This window comes from Trichechus manatus, unplaced genomic scaffold, assembly GCF_000243295.1.
Source record: "Trichechus manatus latirostris isolate Lorelei unplaced genomic scaffold, TriManLat1.0 scaffold00076, whole genome shotgun sequence".
Lineage (NCBI taxonomy): Eukaryota > Metazoa > Chordata > Mammalia > Sirenia > Trichechidae > Trichechus > Trichechus manatus.
This window is the reverse complement of record NW_004444012.1, coordinates 4,859,099-4,875,131: the sequence shown is the minus strand read 5'-3', so window position 1 is coordinate 4,875,131 and position 16,033 is coordinate 4,859,099. Positions and strand designations below refer to the sequence as shown.

The 16,033-nt window shown below is 40.0% G+C and overlaps 1 protein-coding gene across 10 annotated transcripts in view; it reads left to right on the top strand.

Moving 5' to 3' along the window:
* The window catches only part of MEIS2 (Meis homeobox 2), a 221,929-nt gene extending 207,927 nt beyond the window's left edge, over nucleotides 1-14,002 (top strand). For 3 of the 10 annotated variants that reach the window (XM_004380610.1, XM_004380608.1, XM_004380611.1), the window contains exons 10-13: nucleotides 7,873-7,931; nucleotides 9,811-9,900; nucleotides 10,240-10,335; nucleotides 12,587-14,002. In XM_004380610.1, coding sequence (XP_004380667.1) covers nucleotides 7,873-7,931; nucleotides 9,811-9,900; nucleotides 10,240-10,298 — 208 coding nt within the window. In that variant the 3' untranslated portion in view covers nucleotides 10,299-10,335; nucleotides 12,587-14,002. Of the gene's footprint in view, nucleotides 1-7,872; nucleotides 7,936-9,789; nucleotides 9,905-10,239; nucleotides 10,336-12,586 lie in introns of those variants that run through there. The other 7 variants (XM_023735117.1, XM_023735116.1, XM_004380606.1 and 4 more) reach the window with 6 other exon arrangements.
* The last annotated feature ends 2,031 nt before the right edge of the window (nucleotides 14,003-16,033 follow it).

Genomic DNA, 16,033 nt, shown 5'->3' with positions numbered 1-16,033 from the left:
AAGTCTGGTCAGCTTATAGGGTTTAGATAGATGTACATAGTTGCACAGGTAATTGGTAAAATGATTATTCCTTCTTTTTATGCCGATAGAGTTGAATGACGTTGTGGATGTATCTTCCATGTCTGCAAAAAAGTTGTTTTCAGAAGCATGGTAAGGTGTGTGAGTAGATAGATCTGGAATTTTAATGTCAGCAGTAAAACTTTCAAAGTAATTCAGTTTCTAGTTGATTTCCATCTGCAATAAATCGTGGCCAGGATGAGGTAATATACTACAGCTTATGTCTATTGACTTAGTATTTTATCTTTAAGAGGATAGATCCTAGATATGAATAGCTAAGGAAGTGCGAGCGTTTTCTCCTCCCTGCTTTCAAGTAGCTTTGAAAGATCACTTTTATGGCTCATGATAAATAGCCACATATGAATAATCTGATGGCATACTGTAAGAGTAACAGTGCTTCAAAAATCATACCTGCTGGGATGTTTCGTTACGCGCCATCGGGTGTGACTGTGTTCACAGAATAACGTTTATTGTTGCTCAAGTGTTACGAAGGAAATAAAAGACAATTCCCCTTCTGAGTAGAAATTTCTCTAACGCTTTTATTAAAAAGTCTCGACTATTGGCCATACAGAGCCCTGGTGGCACAGTGGTTAAGAGCTTGGCTGCTAACCGAAGGGTCAGCAGTTGGAATCCGCCAGTCACCCCTTGGAAACCCTGTGGGGCAATTCTACTCTGTCCTATAGGGTCGCTGTGAGTCGGAATTGACTCGACAGCAATTGGTTTGAGTGTTTTGATTTGTTTTGTTTTGTTTTAATTGGGTATATAAGCCTTAGACAAATAAGACACCAAATTTTCCAAGCCACCTTTAAAGCTTTTTTGAATTATAAAAATTATTGTTATTAAAAAAAAAGTACCAAATCGCTTGAAAAAAAAAAAAGAGAGAGAGAAATATGCCATTCTCCCCCATTCATTCCTGAAGGTAGCATCTATTAAGTTTCCACAAACGCATTTTATTGGCCCAGCTTTTCCTTCAGAAGTGCAGATGGACTAAAGTGAATTAAATTATTTCAAAGGTTTGTTGCCCAAGGCCAGTGATTACAAGATTGCTTAGATCCAGGTTACCTACAGAGAAGCGTACGTGCGTTTTCACAGCTAAATTCACTATTAAAACTTGATCTTGGCAAGTTTCTCTTCTTAGGAACAGTACTAGATCAACTATTTGGTATGTGATCTAGAGCAGGGCTTCTCAACTTAGATGTGCACAGATTGCCTAGAGATGATTTAAAATATAGATTCAGATTCAGTGGAGCCCTGGTGGCGCAGTGATTAAGAGCTCAGCTGCTCACCAAAAGATTGGCAGTTTGAATCCACCAGGCACTCCTTGGAAATCTTATGGGGCAGTTCTGCTCTGTCTTACAGGGTCGCTACAAGTCGGAACTGACTCGATGACAAAGGGCTTGGATTTTTTTTTAGGGTGGGACCTGAGAGTCTGCATTTCTGCCTTTCTGACAACCTCCAAGATGATGTTGGTGGCACTGGTTTGTGGAATATATTTAGAGTAGCAACGTTCTAGAGAATCATTTAGAGAGTATGATTCCAAAACGGCTCATCCCACTACCTGCCCCCCACAACACGTGTCTGCTCTGGTGTTGTTGTTAAGTACGGTGGAGTGGATTTTTGACTCACAAGGACTCCATGTGACAGAGTAGAACTGCCCCACAGGGTTTTCTAGGCTGTAATCTTTACAGGAGCAGATTGACAGGTCTTTCTCCCTCGGAATCACTGGGTGGGTTCGAACTGCCAACCTTTTGGTTAGCAGTCAAGCGCTTAACTAACCACTGTGCCACCGGGGCTTTTTATGCTTGCTCTAGCATCTAAAATTTCTCCGTAGTGTTATGCATTTGAAGTAAGTCGTGGTCTCTAGAAAGATCCTACCACATAGACACGTACTACCTATAGGGGTGCAGGACATTATTACCTGTTATCAACCCAGTGTGGATTAGTTTATTAGTCACCCAATTATTCTTAATTGTCATCTATGAGTGAACAGAGCTCTTCAGGAGGGGACCCTGGGTAAATGCGTCTTGATCATAAGCTAACATTTAATGAGGCCTTGGTTTTGCCAGAAGTCCCTGGATGGTGCAAAAGGCTAAACACACTTGGCTGCCCAGAAGTGCCTTGGAAGAAAAGCCTGGCAATCCACTTCCAAATATCAACCATTGAGAACCCCGTGGAGCACAGCCCTACTCTGACACACATGGGATGGCATGAATTGGAGTCAACTCTATGACAGCTGGTTTTGAACTGGTTTGCTGTGTGCCAGGCACTGTGCCAAGGATGTTATATACAATATCTCCCTGTATCTTAAAAACAATCCTGGCCCAATTATTTCCCCAGTTCACAGACAAGTAATAAACTGAGGCTTGGGAAGATTCAGTAGACTTGCCCAAGGTCACTCGGCAAGTAAATGGCAGAAAATACACACCCATGCTCTTCATCCCATTGTTATATGAAGAGTCTGAAATATGGGACAATAATTGAGAAGGGATTGCCCAAAGTAGAGTGTCTCAGTAAAGAACCTTTGTGGGCCCTGGTAACTTTAGGGAAGACTTAGATAAAAGGAAGAATATTGAAAGGACACAGTAGAAGGTTATCAAAGATAAGAGTCAGCTACTTGATAATTTTGCCCAGGGCCTTCCATGTTGCTTTAAACACGCCACTACTCAAGGTATAGTCATAAAACTACAACATGTTTGTGATGTCAGATTAAGGTCTTGTTTTCATATTGTAAATTCATGAGCATAAAGTCCTGTGTTTTTAGTTCTGTGGGCAAATCTAGTCTATTGAATTCTAAATTAAGCTATACCTCAGGGGAATTAATTATGTCCTGTGACTATGTCCCGACTTAGCCTTTGAATCTCACTCATTTACTTGGCTCACAGTTGGCTGTGAGAAAAGACCTATTGTCTGGTCAATAGTGAGGAACTTAGGTTTTCTACATGACTCAGTCATTTGTGTGCCCAGATACAGGTTCAAGGGTTTTAAACCTGCTTGATTCACTGGTTTAATCATTTTAATGTCTCTTACTGAGAAAACTACAGTCTTAGCCATCACCACAGGACAGAAAAAGACTTGCTTTTGTGTGTGTGTGTGAACTAAGAAGAAATGAAGAAACTTGATCACTGACTTGCCAAGGTTGAAGCTTCATTGTTTGAAACACCAACCAGTAAGCAGGCTTAGCGAATAAGCGCCCTGGGTGATGAGTCCCAGGGCTGGGAAAAGTGGAGAAGCAGAGGTTTTTCGTTTTTTAACAGGTCCCTAGTCACCAAGCTGCCTACAACACCTTTTCCAAATTGATCTGATCCCTTGTCAGCAGTTCAGCCCTTTTCCTTGACCAAATGAACCCATGCAAAAGCTTCAATTCGGCAACTCTGGATTCCTCCTCGGAGTGCTTACGGCTGGCGGCCTTCCAGGTGACTCCACTGAGGCCTGCACTTTCTAACAAAAGGAAGACTGCCGGAAGGAGTTGGTAACCAGGTGTGGCATGAAGCTAGTGAACCAGAAAGAAGGGATTTATCAGCCAGTTAGGAAGAGGGAGGAAAGAAAGAAAACGAAACCACCCAACACCCAGGAATGACACCTAACCCTACTTGTGTCAATATGAAATACACTTGGGAGTGAAAAACCTTTCGGAGAACAATCACGGTGGTTCGATTTCAGCCCCAGAAAAGTATGCAAAGCTGAAAATTCGGCTCTTCTGTGAGAAAAGTGGTCTCCCGGAGACATCTGCCCAGCAAGAGGAGATTTCAGTGATGCTTGGCGATCTTGGGTTTATTGTGTTTGATGTGTTCTTTTCTCCTCCCTGTGTTGACTCAGAAAGGCCTCGTGATTCTTGGAAAGTCATTGAATTTATTTCTATAATTAAGTTATTTTTAAGCTAACCGTCTTAGTATATACTTTTTAAGGATCATATGTTCTAAAACGTTTTCTATTTAAGTAAAATTTAGAGAGAACGTACATAGTCTTGGTAGATAGTCTCCAGAGCTTTTGCACGAGCCTGGATATTCACTTTGTGTTCAATACAAATCAATGGAACTAGTGCACTTCAGGGTACTAATTCCCGAAGGAGTCACTAAAGGAATTATCTGAAGTCCTTAAAAAAGTCACAATGAGGCTAATGAAATTTTTTTCTAAGTGAAACCTGGAAAGGCGCTAGGCTTACTAGCACATGTTATTTATGGCATATATCATATATGGGCACATTTTACATACGAGTTGTACTCAGAATGTTTTTAAGAGCTCTTTGATGTCCAAGAAGGCTTTGTAGCTCAGGGTCAAATTGTTTATACCAATAGAGAAGTATATTATATGTCCTCAACTTCAGAATCATTCTGGGATGACATTAAAACTTCGAGAATTTTTTAATATCAGATACAGATGAAAAACCTAACAGCCTTTGGATTGGAAATAAACTTGTGGGGTTTTTCATTAAAGTTGGGTGCAGCATGCTGCATTTTGGTGAGTTGGATGTCTTCAGCAATTTTTCAAATGTTTTGGGTTTGGCAAAGTCCAAAATGTTTTTTGCCAAGACCGTCTTTTCCCCTTATTTTTTAAACCCGTGTGAAATTCAAGGATAACTTAATCCATATGTGTCTGATTCATTTACACTGAACTCATCAAAACATTATTTTGTAAGACCATTTAATATCCAAGAAACCTTTTTAAGACAAGTCTTTTGTCTTTGAACTAGCAAGTTGCATTTTTCCATATGAATGGAGCTTGGACCTTGAAAGATTGAAGATCAGTTGGTTTTCAGTTTAGAACGTTCAAATTTTAAGTCACCTCTAAACTTGTACATTCTGTTTACTACTTGAGCACGGAATAAGGTCATTTTAAAAATATAGACCAGAGGAAGTTGGAGAAAATTTCATGTCATATACTTTTGGGGAATGGCACCATTTAAACTGTAGAGTAAAAAAAAAAAAAAAATCAAACTAGGAGTAATTTTTATTTCTTTACTATTAGTAAAACTTCATCTTACTAATATGAAAGAAATGAAAATTACTCCTAGTTTGATTTTTTTTTTAATCTACAATTTAAATGGCTCCATTTTACATAGATCCATGTGTTTTCTAAGAGTGGCCTGTGGGTCATCCGTATAGTGGAGTAATTGTATTTTTTAATGTCAAAGTTTCCTCAGTCAACTCATTAATTATTAATTTTAATAACATCTATGGTATTAATGGAGCCCTGGTGTTGATAAGATGTCCCAAGATCAGAGGGGTTGACAATTGGCAGGAGTTGTATGTTAAAAGTTTTCTGAAAAAAAATTGGGGGCTCACATGTTTTTAAAATTTTCTGGTATTTGAAAGAATGCGATAGAATTATGTATCTGGCAAAAAAAAAAAAAAAGCCGTATGGATCAAATATATTGTCTGAGAACAAAAATTCTGAGAGGCTAAATGGAGCCAAGTGAAAAAAGCAAAGTCTCTGCTACCTTGTGTAAAAGGATCTCGTGAAAACCTTCAGGAGCCTGTATTCGTATTTGTTTAGTAGAACTGGGCCAAGAAAGACCAGTGCTGTAGAACATCCAGGCCACGCCATGGTAACTGGTTGAAAATGAAGTACCGGAGTGGTATTTCCAAGTTCAGTGCTTCTCCAAAGACCTGCTAGGACACAGAATGCTTTCTTAATGTTCTGCTTTGTTGTGAATCCCACATTGAACCACCTTTGGAGCGGACCCCGTTTTTACTAATGTAAACATTCTGATGAGTCTCCAAAGAAATGACCTTTAAGTGAACCTCTAACCTTTCCCGTAATTATTTGTTTGAAGACAGTGTGGAGACCTCCTGCTGAGAACTAAGAACCATGATGCCTTGCAGCTCTGTGAGTAAGGGAGTGTTTGGGAGAACTGGAAAGACATAAATAAGGGAACAACCTCCAGATGTCAATAATAAAAGAATAAAAGGGTGAAATTAAAAAGGGAAAAAATAGCAATTCATTTCACCCAAAGAGTTGGCCTGTAGGAAAAACACAAACAGGGTGACTAACACATAAAAAGAGGTAAAACCCTTGCCACGTGTGTCCTCCATTAGAAGCCTGGAAAGAAAAGCTTGCTCCAGCTCTCTTGATTTCTCCTCATCATCTCGATCGATCTTAACCTGAGCTGATAAAAGAGTTTCTGGGGGTGGTCCCAATAAACGCAGTAGGGGCAAGAGTAGATAGTTAAAGTTCCTTTTCTGAGCTGAGGGATGCTTCTGGAAAGCTTTGTAATTTAGTCAGATATTCTTTAGCAGCACGTAAAGTGAAGGGGTGGAAAGACACATGGAGTTTCAACTCTTCTTTTGTTTTAACCTCTCTAGAGCTGGTCATTTCTTCTCCAGTCCTGAAGGGGGTGTAACATTTTTGACAACTGAGCTATATACCTTCTTAAGTAATAAAGAAGTTCATTGTTTTGCAAACAAACGCCCTATGCAAAAGACTCCTTTGGTTTTCTTGTGGCTATTATTTCTCAGCCTAATTGTATTCCCCTCTAGAGAACTCACGGGAGATAGAAAGGAGTGTTGGCTGACTGTCATCGGAAGGGGCTTCAACTTTGCAGGAATGCAGAGCTGACAACATACACTGGAATTTTTCTGACTAATTTCAAAGAATGAGTTTCCAGTTTCTGCCTGTGGCCCCACGTGGACTCATGAATCACTAAATCCCCCTGCACTGAAGATTTAAAATGGGAAATATTGAAAAATGTTATAAATGAGTATATTTGTAAGGAACCGCTAGCTGTGTATTAGACATCTCCCCTCTCCGCCCCCCAAAGTACACCACCAGTGAATTCTGTGCATACACTCAAATGTGCGGGGAATACACGTCCTTAAATGCGTAGGGACAAGGGTAACTCACAAATGGTTGAAAATTGTTTTGTGTTTATTAAATTTGGAGAAATAAAGGAGATTTCTTATCATCCTAGTCTGTTTGTACATGAATATTTGATGGGCATTATTAAACATTAAAGAAACGTGAAGTAGGCACTTATTTTTGGATTTCCAACCAAATTAGATCCAGGCTTTCTTAGACGAAATAACGGCTTCTCCTCCGCACATTCCTGGGATTCAGCCACCACCTGATTGGAAAATGTTTCTTTGGGCTCTAATATCGACCATGTGTACCTGAAATTCTGTCTTCCAAGTGGGTTGAAAGGTGGCTGGGTTTATGGTTGGCAGTTACCTTATCCACTGCCCTGGTGCCCTAGCTGAGGCTGGAAAGGCCGCCCCAACTGGCACTGACCTCTAAATGACCCCTAACTTTACAGGCTTAAACTGCAGGAGTCCCGAAGAGCAGAAGTCTTTCTGGCCAGCACTTATTACTGCTGTGTTGGTGATAAAACTTCAGACAGCCTAATTGATGGCTTTGCTGACCTAACAATACCTTGTGAAAGCAGAGTGCCGGAGCCTGGTCCCTTTTATGACCAGCTGCAAGGGGAAGCTGGGTCTCCCTACGCTGAGTTAGGGAAGGGGGAAAAATCTTCCAGCCTGTGAACTTTAACCAGATTCCTACTTGTTTAAGAAACAGAAGCACAATTGCAAATTAATAGAGATTTTCTCATGGAGACCTTCTCTCTCTCTCTCCCTCTCTCTCTCTCTCTCTCTCCCTCTCCTCCCCACCCCCCGAGTCCTTTTCGCCAATGGGCTTAGAGGGTTATAATGGAGATGATCCAGTCAACTATTTTTGAACATGTAAGGGGGAAAATGACCTCTAAATGAAAAAGATATTTCTCTAGATGCTTCCCTGCATTGTCTTCTCTGCAGCGTTGATGGGAAGGGGTTCACAGAGCACAGAAGCTGAGTTTGATGACTGGACCTGTCTCTTCTGTTTCAGGTTTATCAATGCTAGAAGGAGAATAGTACAGCCCATGATTGATCAGTCCAATCGAGCAGGCAAGTTCCAACTAGTCTCTGTATTTACGTCCCACAGGCGCAAATCCTCATCAAATTATTCTTCAGGAGTTTCATCACCTGGTAAACAAATGCTTCCACCAGGCATTCTGGGAGATTTTTTTTTTTTTCTTTCTTTTCCCAATGTCCCCAGAATTCCGCTCTAGGAAGCAACTTCGCTAATTGGTGCTAATTGGAGATTTTCCACCCTGTCTCTACTGAAACTGCTTTTTATATTCTTTCTGAGTTGGTAATTGGGCACAAGTATTAGTGCCACAAGCAGTTTGTTTGACTGTGAGCTCTGGAATTACTCATTGCTTGTCCGCCTCCAATCATTAGCACGCTCTTTTCTTGTTCCCCACAACCCTTTGGTGTGTGCCTTGCGTTCATTCCTGTAGCATTCCCTGCTAAACTCATTGTATCTATTCATTGGCTTGGCTATTCATAATATTCTATTAAAGCTTGACTGGCTGTGTTGCCAGCATTATTTTTTATTAAAAGATTATTACCGTCATTTAAAAGGCTTCACATCCATCCCCCTAAAATACAGGTGGGTTTTTCTCACAATGTCTCTCTGTGTCTCTAAAACAGAGATGATATGGTGCTGTGCAGAACCATACTGGTGTACTCCTGATCATGCTACGTTGGAATACCCATTTCCTTAGCTGAGGGGTTGTACTCTCCTGCAAGGAGGCTTATAGAAAGCAGGTGTTCCACGTGGTGATAACTGGTGGCACCAACTTGATGGTTTCACTTGATGGGGATTTGAACTGTGGCCTCGGTTTAAAGATGGGAAGAATGTATTCGTCCTTTGGCAAAATTTTCCCCATAACGCTGAACTATCTTCCTAATGGAGGTCCGAGAGGCCTATTGGAGAAGAATATAAAACTCTTGAAATATTATATTTTCATTCTATACCAATGAGCCTGGTGGTGCAGTGGTTAAAGTGCTCGGCTGCGAACTGAAATGTCGGCAGTTTGAACCCACCAGCCGCACCCCAGGAGAAAGATACAGCAGTCTGCTTCCATAGAGAAACAGCCTTGGAAACCCTATGGGGCAGTTCTACTCTGTCCTTTAAGGATCGACAATGGGTTTGGGTTTTGGTATACATAATACCATGTTTACATTATCTTTGGTGTGTGTAAAAAAGCAAATATTTAATTGAGTATATTTAACCTTGTAAAACTTACTCAAATTTCAAATGTGTGTGTATGCCTCGAAGATGTTTTATTAAGTCAGTAGAGATGGCAGGATCATAAAATCCTAACTAAACAGCATGTTGCTCTATTTATATATCAGGTGTCCCTACTTCCCCATCCTTCTCCCCTCTAATCAAGAGATAAGTAGCAAAGCAAAGGCTGCAGAGGATGACCCACCTGTTAAACTGGCTGGTGAATCTTCCCTCCCGATTATTTTTTAAGGCTACTGACATACCTTAACTCCAGAGACATAGTGAGGTGTGGGGCAGAGGGGGGCGCTTGCCCCCAGGCGCACGTCCAGGGGGGCCCAGGCGAGGCGTGGAATATCATTTCGAGGCGCCACAAATATGAAAGGCTCCTGACTGAGGCAGCTGGACAAGAGGGGCAAAGCGTTTGGGCTGAGGGGTCCTGCCATCAGCGTCTGTTCATCTTGAAATTGGGGATGGGGGAGGCGGCTTAGAGATTGCCCCGGAGCGCTGTTATGCTCGCCAGGCCCCTGCTTAACTCTGTCATAAAAACACACCTACAAGCCCCCCCTCCCCGTTTTTAAAGCGCCCACCACGTTGTTGCATGTAACGCGTCAGTGCTGCAGCGGGAACCATTGCTGATTGTTTGGTATGTCTTTTCTTCTTTCTCCTGTGTCCTCGAATGACTACAATCAGGTTTTCTTCTTGATCCTTCAGTGAGCCAAGGAGCAGCGTATAGTCCAGAGGGTCAGCCCATGGGGAGCTTTGTACTAGATGGCCAGCAACACATGGGAATCCGGCCTGCAGGTAGGTGTGCTCCTCGGGCTCGGGGCTTCTTCTCTGGGAAGTGTCACTTCTCCACCGGCCTTCTCCATGGCTCTCCTCTCCCGCCCTGCTAGTGGGCTTGCCATTTGCCTGCTGCCTGCCCTGCCCGCCTCCTTTCCATGGGGTGGGGGAAGCAGTCCTCTTTTACAAAGTAGAGATTCTGCAACGGTCCCATTTTACTCCGCCCCATACACATCCTTTTTCTTTTTTCCTTTTCAAACCAAGGCAATGAGTGAGAAGGAGTCTGAGCCTCCTTCTAGTTTTTCACCGTCAATTATCGCTGATTTTCCGGCCTCTTCTTGGATTTTATCTCCTTTCTAGGACCTATGAGTGGAATGGGCATGAATATGGGCATGGATGGGCAATGGCACTACATGTAACCTCCATCATGTAAAGCGATCGCAAAGCAAGGGGGAAGTAAGTACAGTCGGGTGCGATCTGTCTTCACTATCACTTCAGAGATTTGATTTGATTTTTTTATAATTTGCCCCGCTTTATTTTTCCTTGCCCATAACTGCATGCCTTTCCAAACTAAGGACCTGTTTTTCAATATCTATCACCCATCTCTGAAGGCACCAATGACACTGATGTGCACTTTTGAAAAGGCCAACTGACAAGCCTGCGCGTGTTTTAAGCAGGTGGGACTGCCTCCTTAGCCTATTTACCGCGGCCCCGATGTGCATGCACACAGACAGCAGGCCGATGTTGGACAGTTAAGAATAAAAATAACGTCTTGGGGGCACCAGTTGACTGGGAGAAATTAAGCAGGCTTCAATGAAGCGATAATAAAAAAAAAAAGAGGAAAAGTAGAACTGTCCTTTGAGTGACATAAATCTGTCAGAATACAATTGATGCTCAAATTATCTTATATGCAAAGATGAAATGCTGCAGTTCATTATGCCTAGTCCAGATCTATGACAGCAAAGACACCACTGATTCTTCACTAGGGAGTCGGTATGTTTTGATTATTTTTGTATGTGCCTACTGACTTTCGACATGAGACAGAAAGACAGCAAAGTCAGTCAATAAATTTAAAGGGAAAGACATTTAGGAGCAACTGAATATGAAGCGATGGATTTTTTCACTGAGGCTGAATGGCTGCAGTTGGATTAAGAAATCCATTAGACTTTAAAGCTTCAAGTGTTTTTGACATCTGAAAAAAATTCAGAGGCTGCCAACAAGATATATCCTATGCTTCACCAAGCATAAAAAAATTCATATAACATTGAAACTTCCTTGTTTAATGAGGCTGAATATAACAACACGTACCTTGATGAAGTCATTCTCTATATGTAAATAGAGGCCAACATTTTATATGAGATTTTGGGGTCACCATGGCACACCACTGATGAAGCCAATTTCCTTCCTTCCTTCCTTTACTAATGCAGTCAAAAAATATAGAAAGCAATGTTCCCTAAAACAGCTATAGAGAAAACATTTGCTCAGCTTGGATAATTCTTAATATAGGCCATATAATTTCTAGCCTATTTAATTACATAACATATTTTATGCTTCATGACCAATTACATTAATAGCTTAATACAGAAGAATATTATCCTCTCTTGATTTGATTATGCAGCCACACAATATGGTATATTTGGTACTTAATTATCATCATCCATTGAACAGGCTGCTGTGATAGAATAAACAGAGAGCTGGGACTATGCAGACTGTGTTATTGTCTTTAGAAGGTTTTGCCACTTCTGTTAATAATGGACTGCGGATCTACTTAACAAAATGACTGCAGCGTATAAGCCTTTAGATTACCAGCTTACAGTGTCAAAAACATCTGTTCAGCTTTTCAACTGTACATACTGGAGGTTAAATAGAGGTGAATAAAGCTGTCCTTTTAGCTCTGGGGATGTGCAGCTATAAATATAACATAACCTTAATTCAATGAACAGGTAACTTGCAAGAGAAATCAGATCCTTCACCTGCCGGCTCCCCACCCTTGTAACTCACAACTTCAAATCTTGCGTATTTTGATCAAGAACTCCTAGATGTGTTATATTTTATTCCTAATATCAAGGCATTAGTTTTCGGAATTTTCCGACATAAACTATTGGGCATGTCATATGACCCTACGTTGACTTCTTACCTTTGACCTTTACAATCTCTTGGGTGTGCTGCTATAAGAAAGCCTCTAATTCAAAAAGGGGACTTCATTTTCAATACACATAAAAGCCCTTCAGAATAAATATGCCATCGTGTTCTGTATAATAAATTTTTCATGAAGAATATAGATATGATAAAATGTCCACTTTATTTTACTTCAGTATCTGCGGTTTTGTCCATATCTATACATGCAACCAAGGAAAATAAACGATACATCAACAGTTAACTGACAAAAGTTGACTTCGGATTTATATTCTGATTGCATTTATCAAAGAAATGTACTGAATACCACTTGGAAAAACAGTCCCACTCTATGACATTTAGTTGCATTAAATATTTAGTTCTGTTGTGCTGCCTTATACTGCTGTGCGATGAAATTAGATGCAAACTACAATTAGAATGTCTGCAAACATTGGCAAGAATCTGCAGCTAAATTTAGATATAAGATTTGCAGTGTCTGTTGTTTTTTGTTTTTTTTTTTTCATCTTTGATGAGCAAAGTATAAAAATGTTTAGGAATTTGACCTGCTCTCTCTTTCACTCTCTGTTCCCAGGTTTGCAGAGCATGGCAGGGGACTACGTTTCTCAGGGTGGTTCTATGGGAATGAGTATGGCCCAGCCAAGTTACACGCCTCCCCAGATGACCCCACACCCTACTCAGTTAAGACATGGACCCCCAATGCATTCATATTTGCCAAGCCATCCCCACCACCCAGCCATGATGATGCACGGAGGACCCCCTACCCACCCTGGAATGACTATGTCAGCACAGAGCCCCACAATGTTAAATTCTGTAGATCCCAGTGTTGGTGGACAGGTTATGGACATTCATGCCCAATAGTATACGGGAACTCAAGGAAAAGAAACACACGCAAAAACTATTTTAAGACTTTCTGAACTTTGACCAGATGTTGACACTTAATATGAAATTCCAGACAGCTGTGATTATTTTTTACTTTTGTCATTTTTCATCAAGCAACAGAGGACCAATGCGACAGGAACACAAATGTGAAATCATGGGCTCACTGAGACAATTCTGTCCATGTAAAGATCCTCTGGAAAAAGACTCCGAGAGTTATAACTACTGTAGTATAAACATAGGAACTAAGTTAAACTTGTACATTTCTGTTGATCACTCCGTTATGTTGCCTCAAATAGTTTTAGAAGAGAAAAAAAAAAAAGATATATCCTTGTTTTCCACACTATGTGTGTTGTTCCCAAAAGAATGACTGCTTTGGTTCATCAGTGAATTCACTAGCCAGGAGAGACTGTGGTATATTTTAAACCTGTTGGGCCAATGAGAAGAGAACCAAGCTGAAGACCGTGGTGAACGTTTAGCGGAACCTCATCCCCGGGACTCCAGCTCCAAGAATGTGTTTTCATGCCCGGCCTTTGTTCCTCCGTAAATGTGTCCTTTAGTTTCAAACAGATCTTTATAGTTTGTGCTTCATAAGCCAACTCTTATTATTATTTTCGGGGACTCTTCTTCAAAGAGCTTGCCAGTGAAGATTTAAAGACAGAGCGGGAGCTTCTTCCAGGAGTTCTGAGCCTTGGCTAAGTTGGGCAGCTTTCCTCAACACAAAAAAGTTATTAATGGTCATTGCACCAAAACTAGGACGTTATCAGAAACTCAAAGCTTGGGGGATAAAAAGGAGCAAGAGAATACTGTAACAAACTTCGTACAGAGTTCGGTCTATTAATTGTTTCATGTTAGATATTCTATGTGTTTACCTCAATTGAAAAAAAAAAAGAATGTTTTTGCTAGTATCAGATCTGCTGTGGAATTGGTATTGTATGTCCATGAATTCTTTTCTCAGCACGTGTTCCTCACTAGAAGAAAATGCTGTTACCTTTAAGCTTTGTCAAATTTACATTAAAATACTTGTATGAGGACTGTGACAGTTATGTTAAAAAAAAAAGGTGTTAAGTCACAAAATGCGGTAATAAATATTTCATTTTTGATTTTTTGTGAGGCTTTTGTGTTTTTAATGGTTTTAAGGCCAGGTTGCACAATGCAGACTATATATAGTGTTAAAAGTAGGTGACGGTCTTTTATCCCCCAGAAATTGAGCATATTTGAAAGCTAATTTACCATGAGTTTTTAAGGTAATCACCTATAGCCTTTCAGTGTATGTTTGCCCTATAAGTTTTACCAGCAGAAAACTTCTAAAGGTACGAAATTGTGCGTGTTATGAACCAGGTTGAATGATCACCTTCAACTTGCCCAACCTCCTTTTTTAGATGCATGAAGTTAAAAAAATATGTATATATATATTCAGATAAAGCTTTTCATTTTCATCCTCTGCCAGAATAAAAGGCTTTTTCAGGGTTAATTTTACATCATAAGAAATAATGTCTGTGCTCTCATTCATCAGCCTGTGTTTTTCCTCTGTCTTACTAAAATACTGCTGAGTATGTAAATTAGAATTTACATATAGATGTTCTTAGATGAGGAAACGACTTCTACGGAATTTGAAATCTTGAGTTTTTAAAAGATTATTTAATCATGAATATTTAATATAAATTCTATTATGATGTCTTTTTATATCAGACACCTCCAAGTGTAGGCATGCTAGTGTGATGATTTGGTAACTAAACTTAATTTTTTTTTCTGAAACACAACAAAACAGACAATATGATGCCTTTTTCCAAATTTCATGCAGCATTCCTAGAGCCCCATGCCATTCATTAGCTTTCGGATACTGTACGAGCAATGCCTGTTAAAGTGTGTGCGTAAGGGAGAAAATACGTGGGAGGAATTTGCATGGCCCCTCAATTTTTTCAGATAAATATACTGTCTTGGAATTTTGTAACTTCTGAATTTTGAACCCTCTATTTAGAAGGGATAGCATCATAACCTTTGGGCTACGTATATGATGTCAGCTTGAAAGGGAAGTAGTTTATCTCTGCAGACTTTAACTTGGAAGAAAACCATAGCTGTATCTTATTTGAGGTCCTTCCATTTTCCACGTCAGAAGAGCAATAATGGAAGTTCTGTCTAAAGGAACAAGGAAGCAAACTTCTATTTTTTGTATTATATTTAAATCTGGTAGAATTTTTACAGATATCTATCAGTTTAATTAATGTGTTACTGGTTAAACATAGAAGTAATCCCCCTGACACAAAAGAATGAAGAAATTCTGCGCCACTTGGAGAAGAAAGGTAGCTTCCCATTTCACACGGAGTTTTTTTTTTTTTTTTATAAAGTTTAAAAGTTTGTATATTTTTACTTTAAATGCTTTTAAGTAAATTATGACAAGTTCCTCCTTTAGAAATGAACTCTCACATCATCTGAAGAAAAAAAAATGTTTGACAAAGTTTTTCCTTCTCTTGGTAAATGCTGAAGAGTTTACTTGGTAATGAATTGGTTCATATTTAGGAAATGCTTTATGAAGTTATTATTAAGCTATTTCATTGAAGTTTAGAGTCCGGAGCTCTCTATCCTTGGTTTTAATGAATCAAATCTCAGGCTTACTTTCTTTCACCAAATCCACACCTATCAGGTTAACCTTAACCCCTTACATATTTAGAGATGAATAATAATTGTAATAGTATTTGCTTGCATTTCCTTATGCAGGCGCCCCCCCCCCCCCCAGCATGCTCAGATCAAAAGCTGGTGGAGTTGTCCAATTTTTATAATGCTTTTTCCCACCACCTCTGAAGGCACTTGCTCCTATCTGGGATTTACTATTTAGTATAAAGAGTTCCGATTTGGGTATATTTAAGAAAGACTCAGCTGTCAAAAGCAAAGACACCGAGGATGGTGTTTTGACAACCATATAGTGTTAAAGGAAATACTGTAGTCTGAATAAAATTGCTTATGTTCTCCAAAACAAGAGTAATATAAAAACACTTTATTTATATGGAAAAGCAAACGCAGAAATAAATTCCAAAGGTTTCCCTTTCTTTAAGAAATTCTGAGAGAACTGTAACCGCCATCTGTTAAGGGCTGGGAATTGAGCAAGAAGGCACATCTTAAAGGAAAAAGAGAAAAGGCCAGG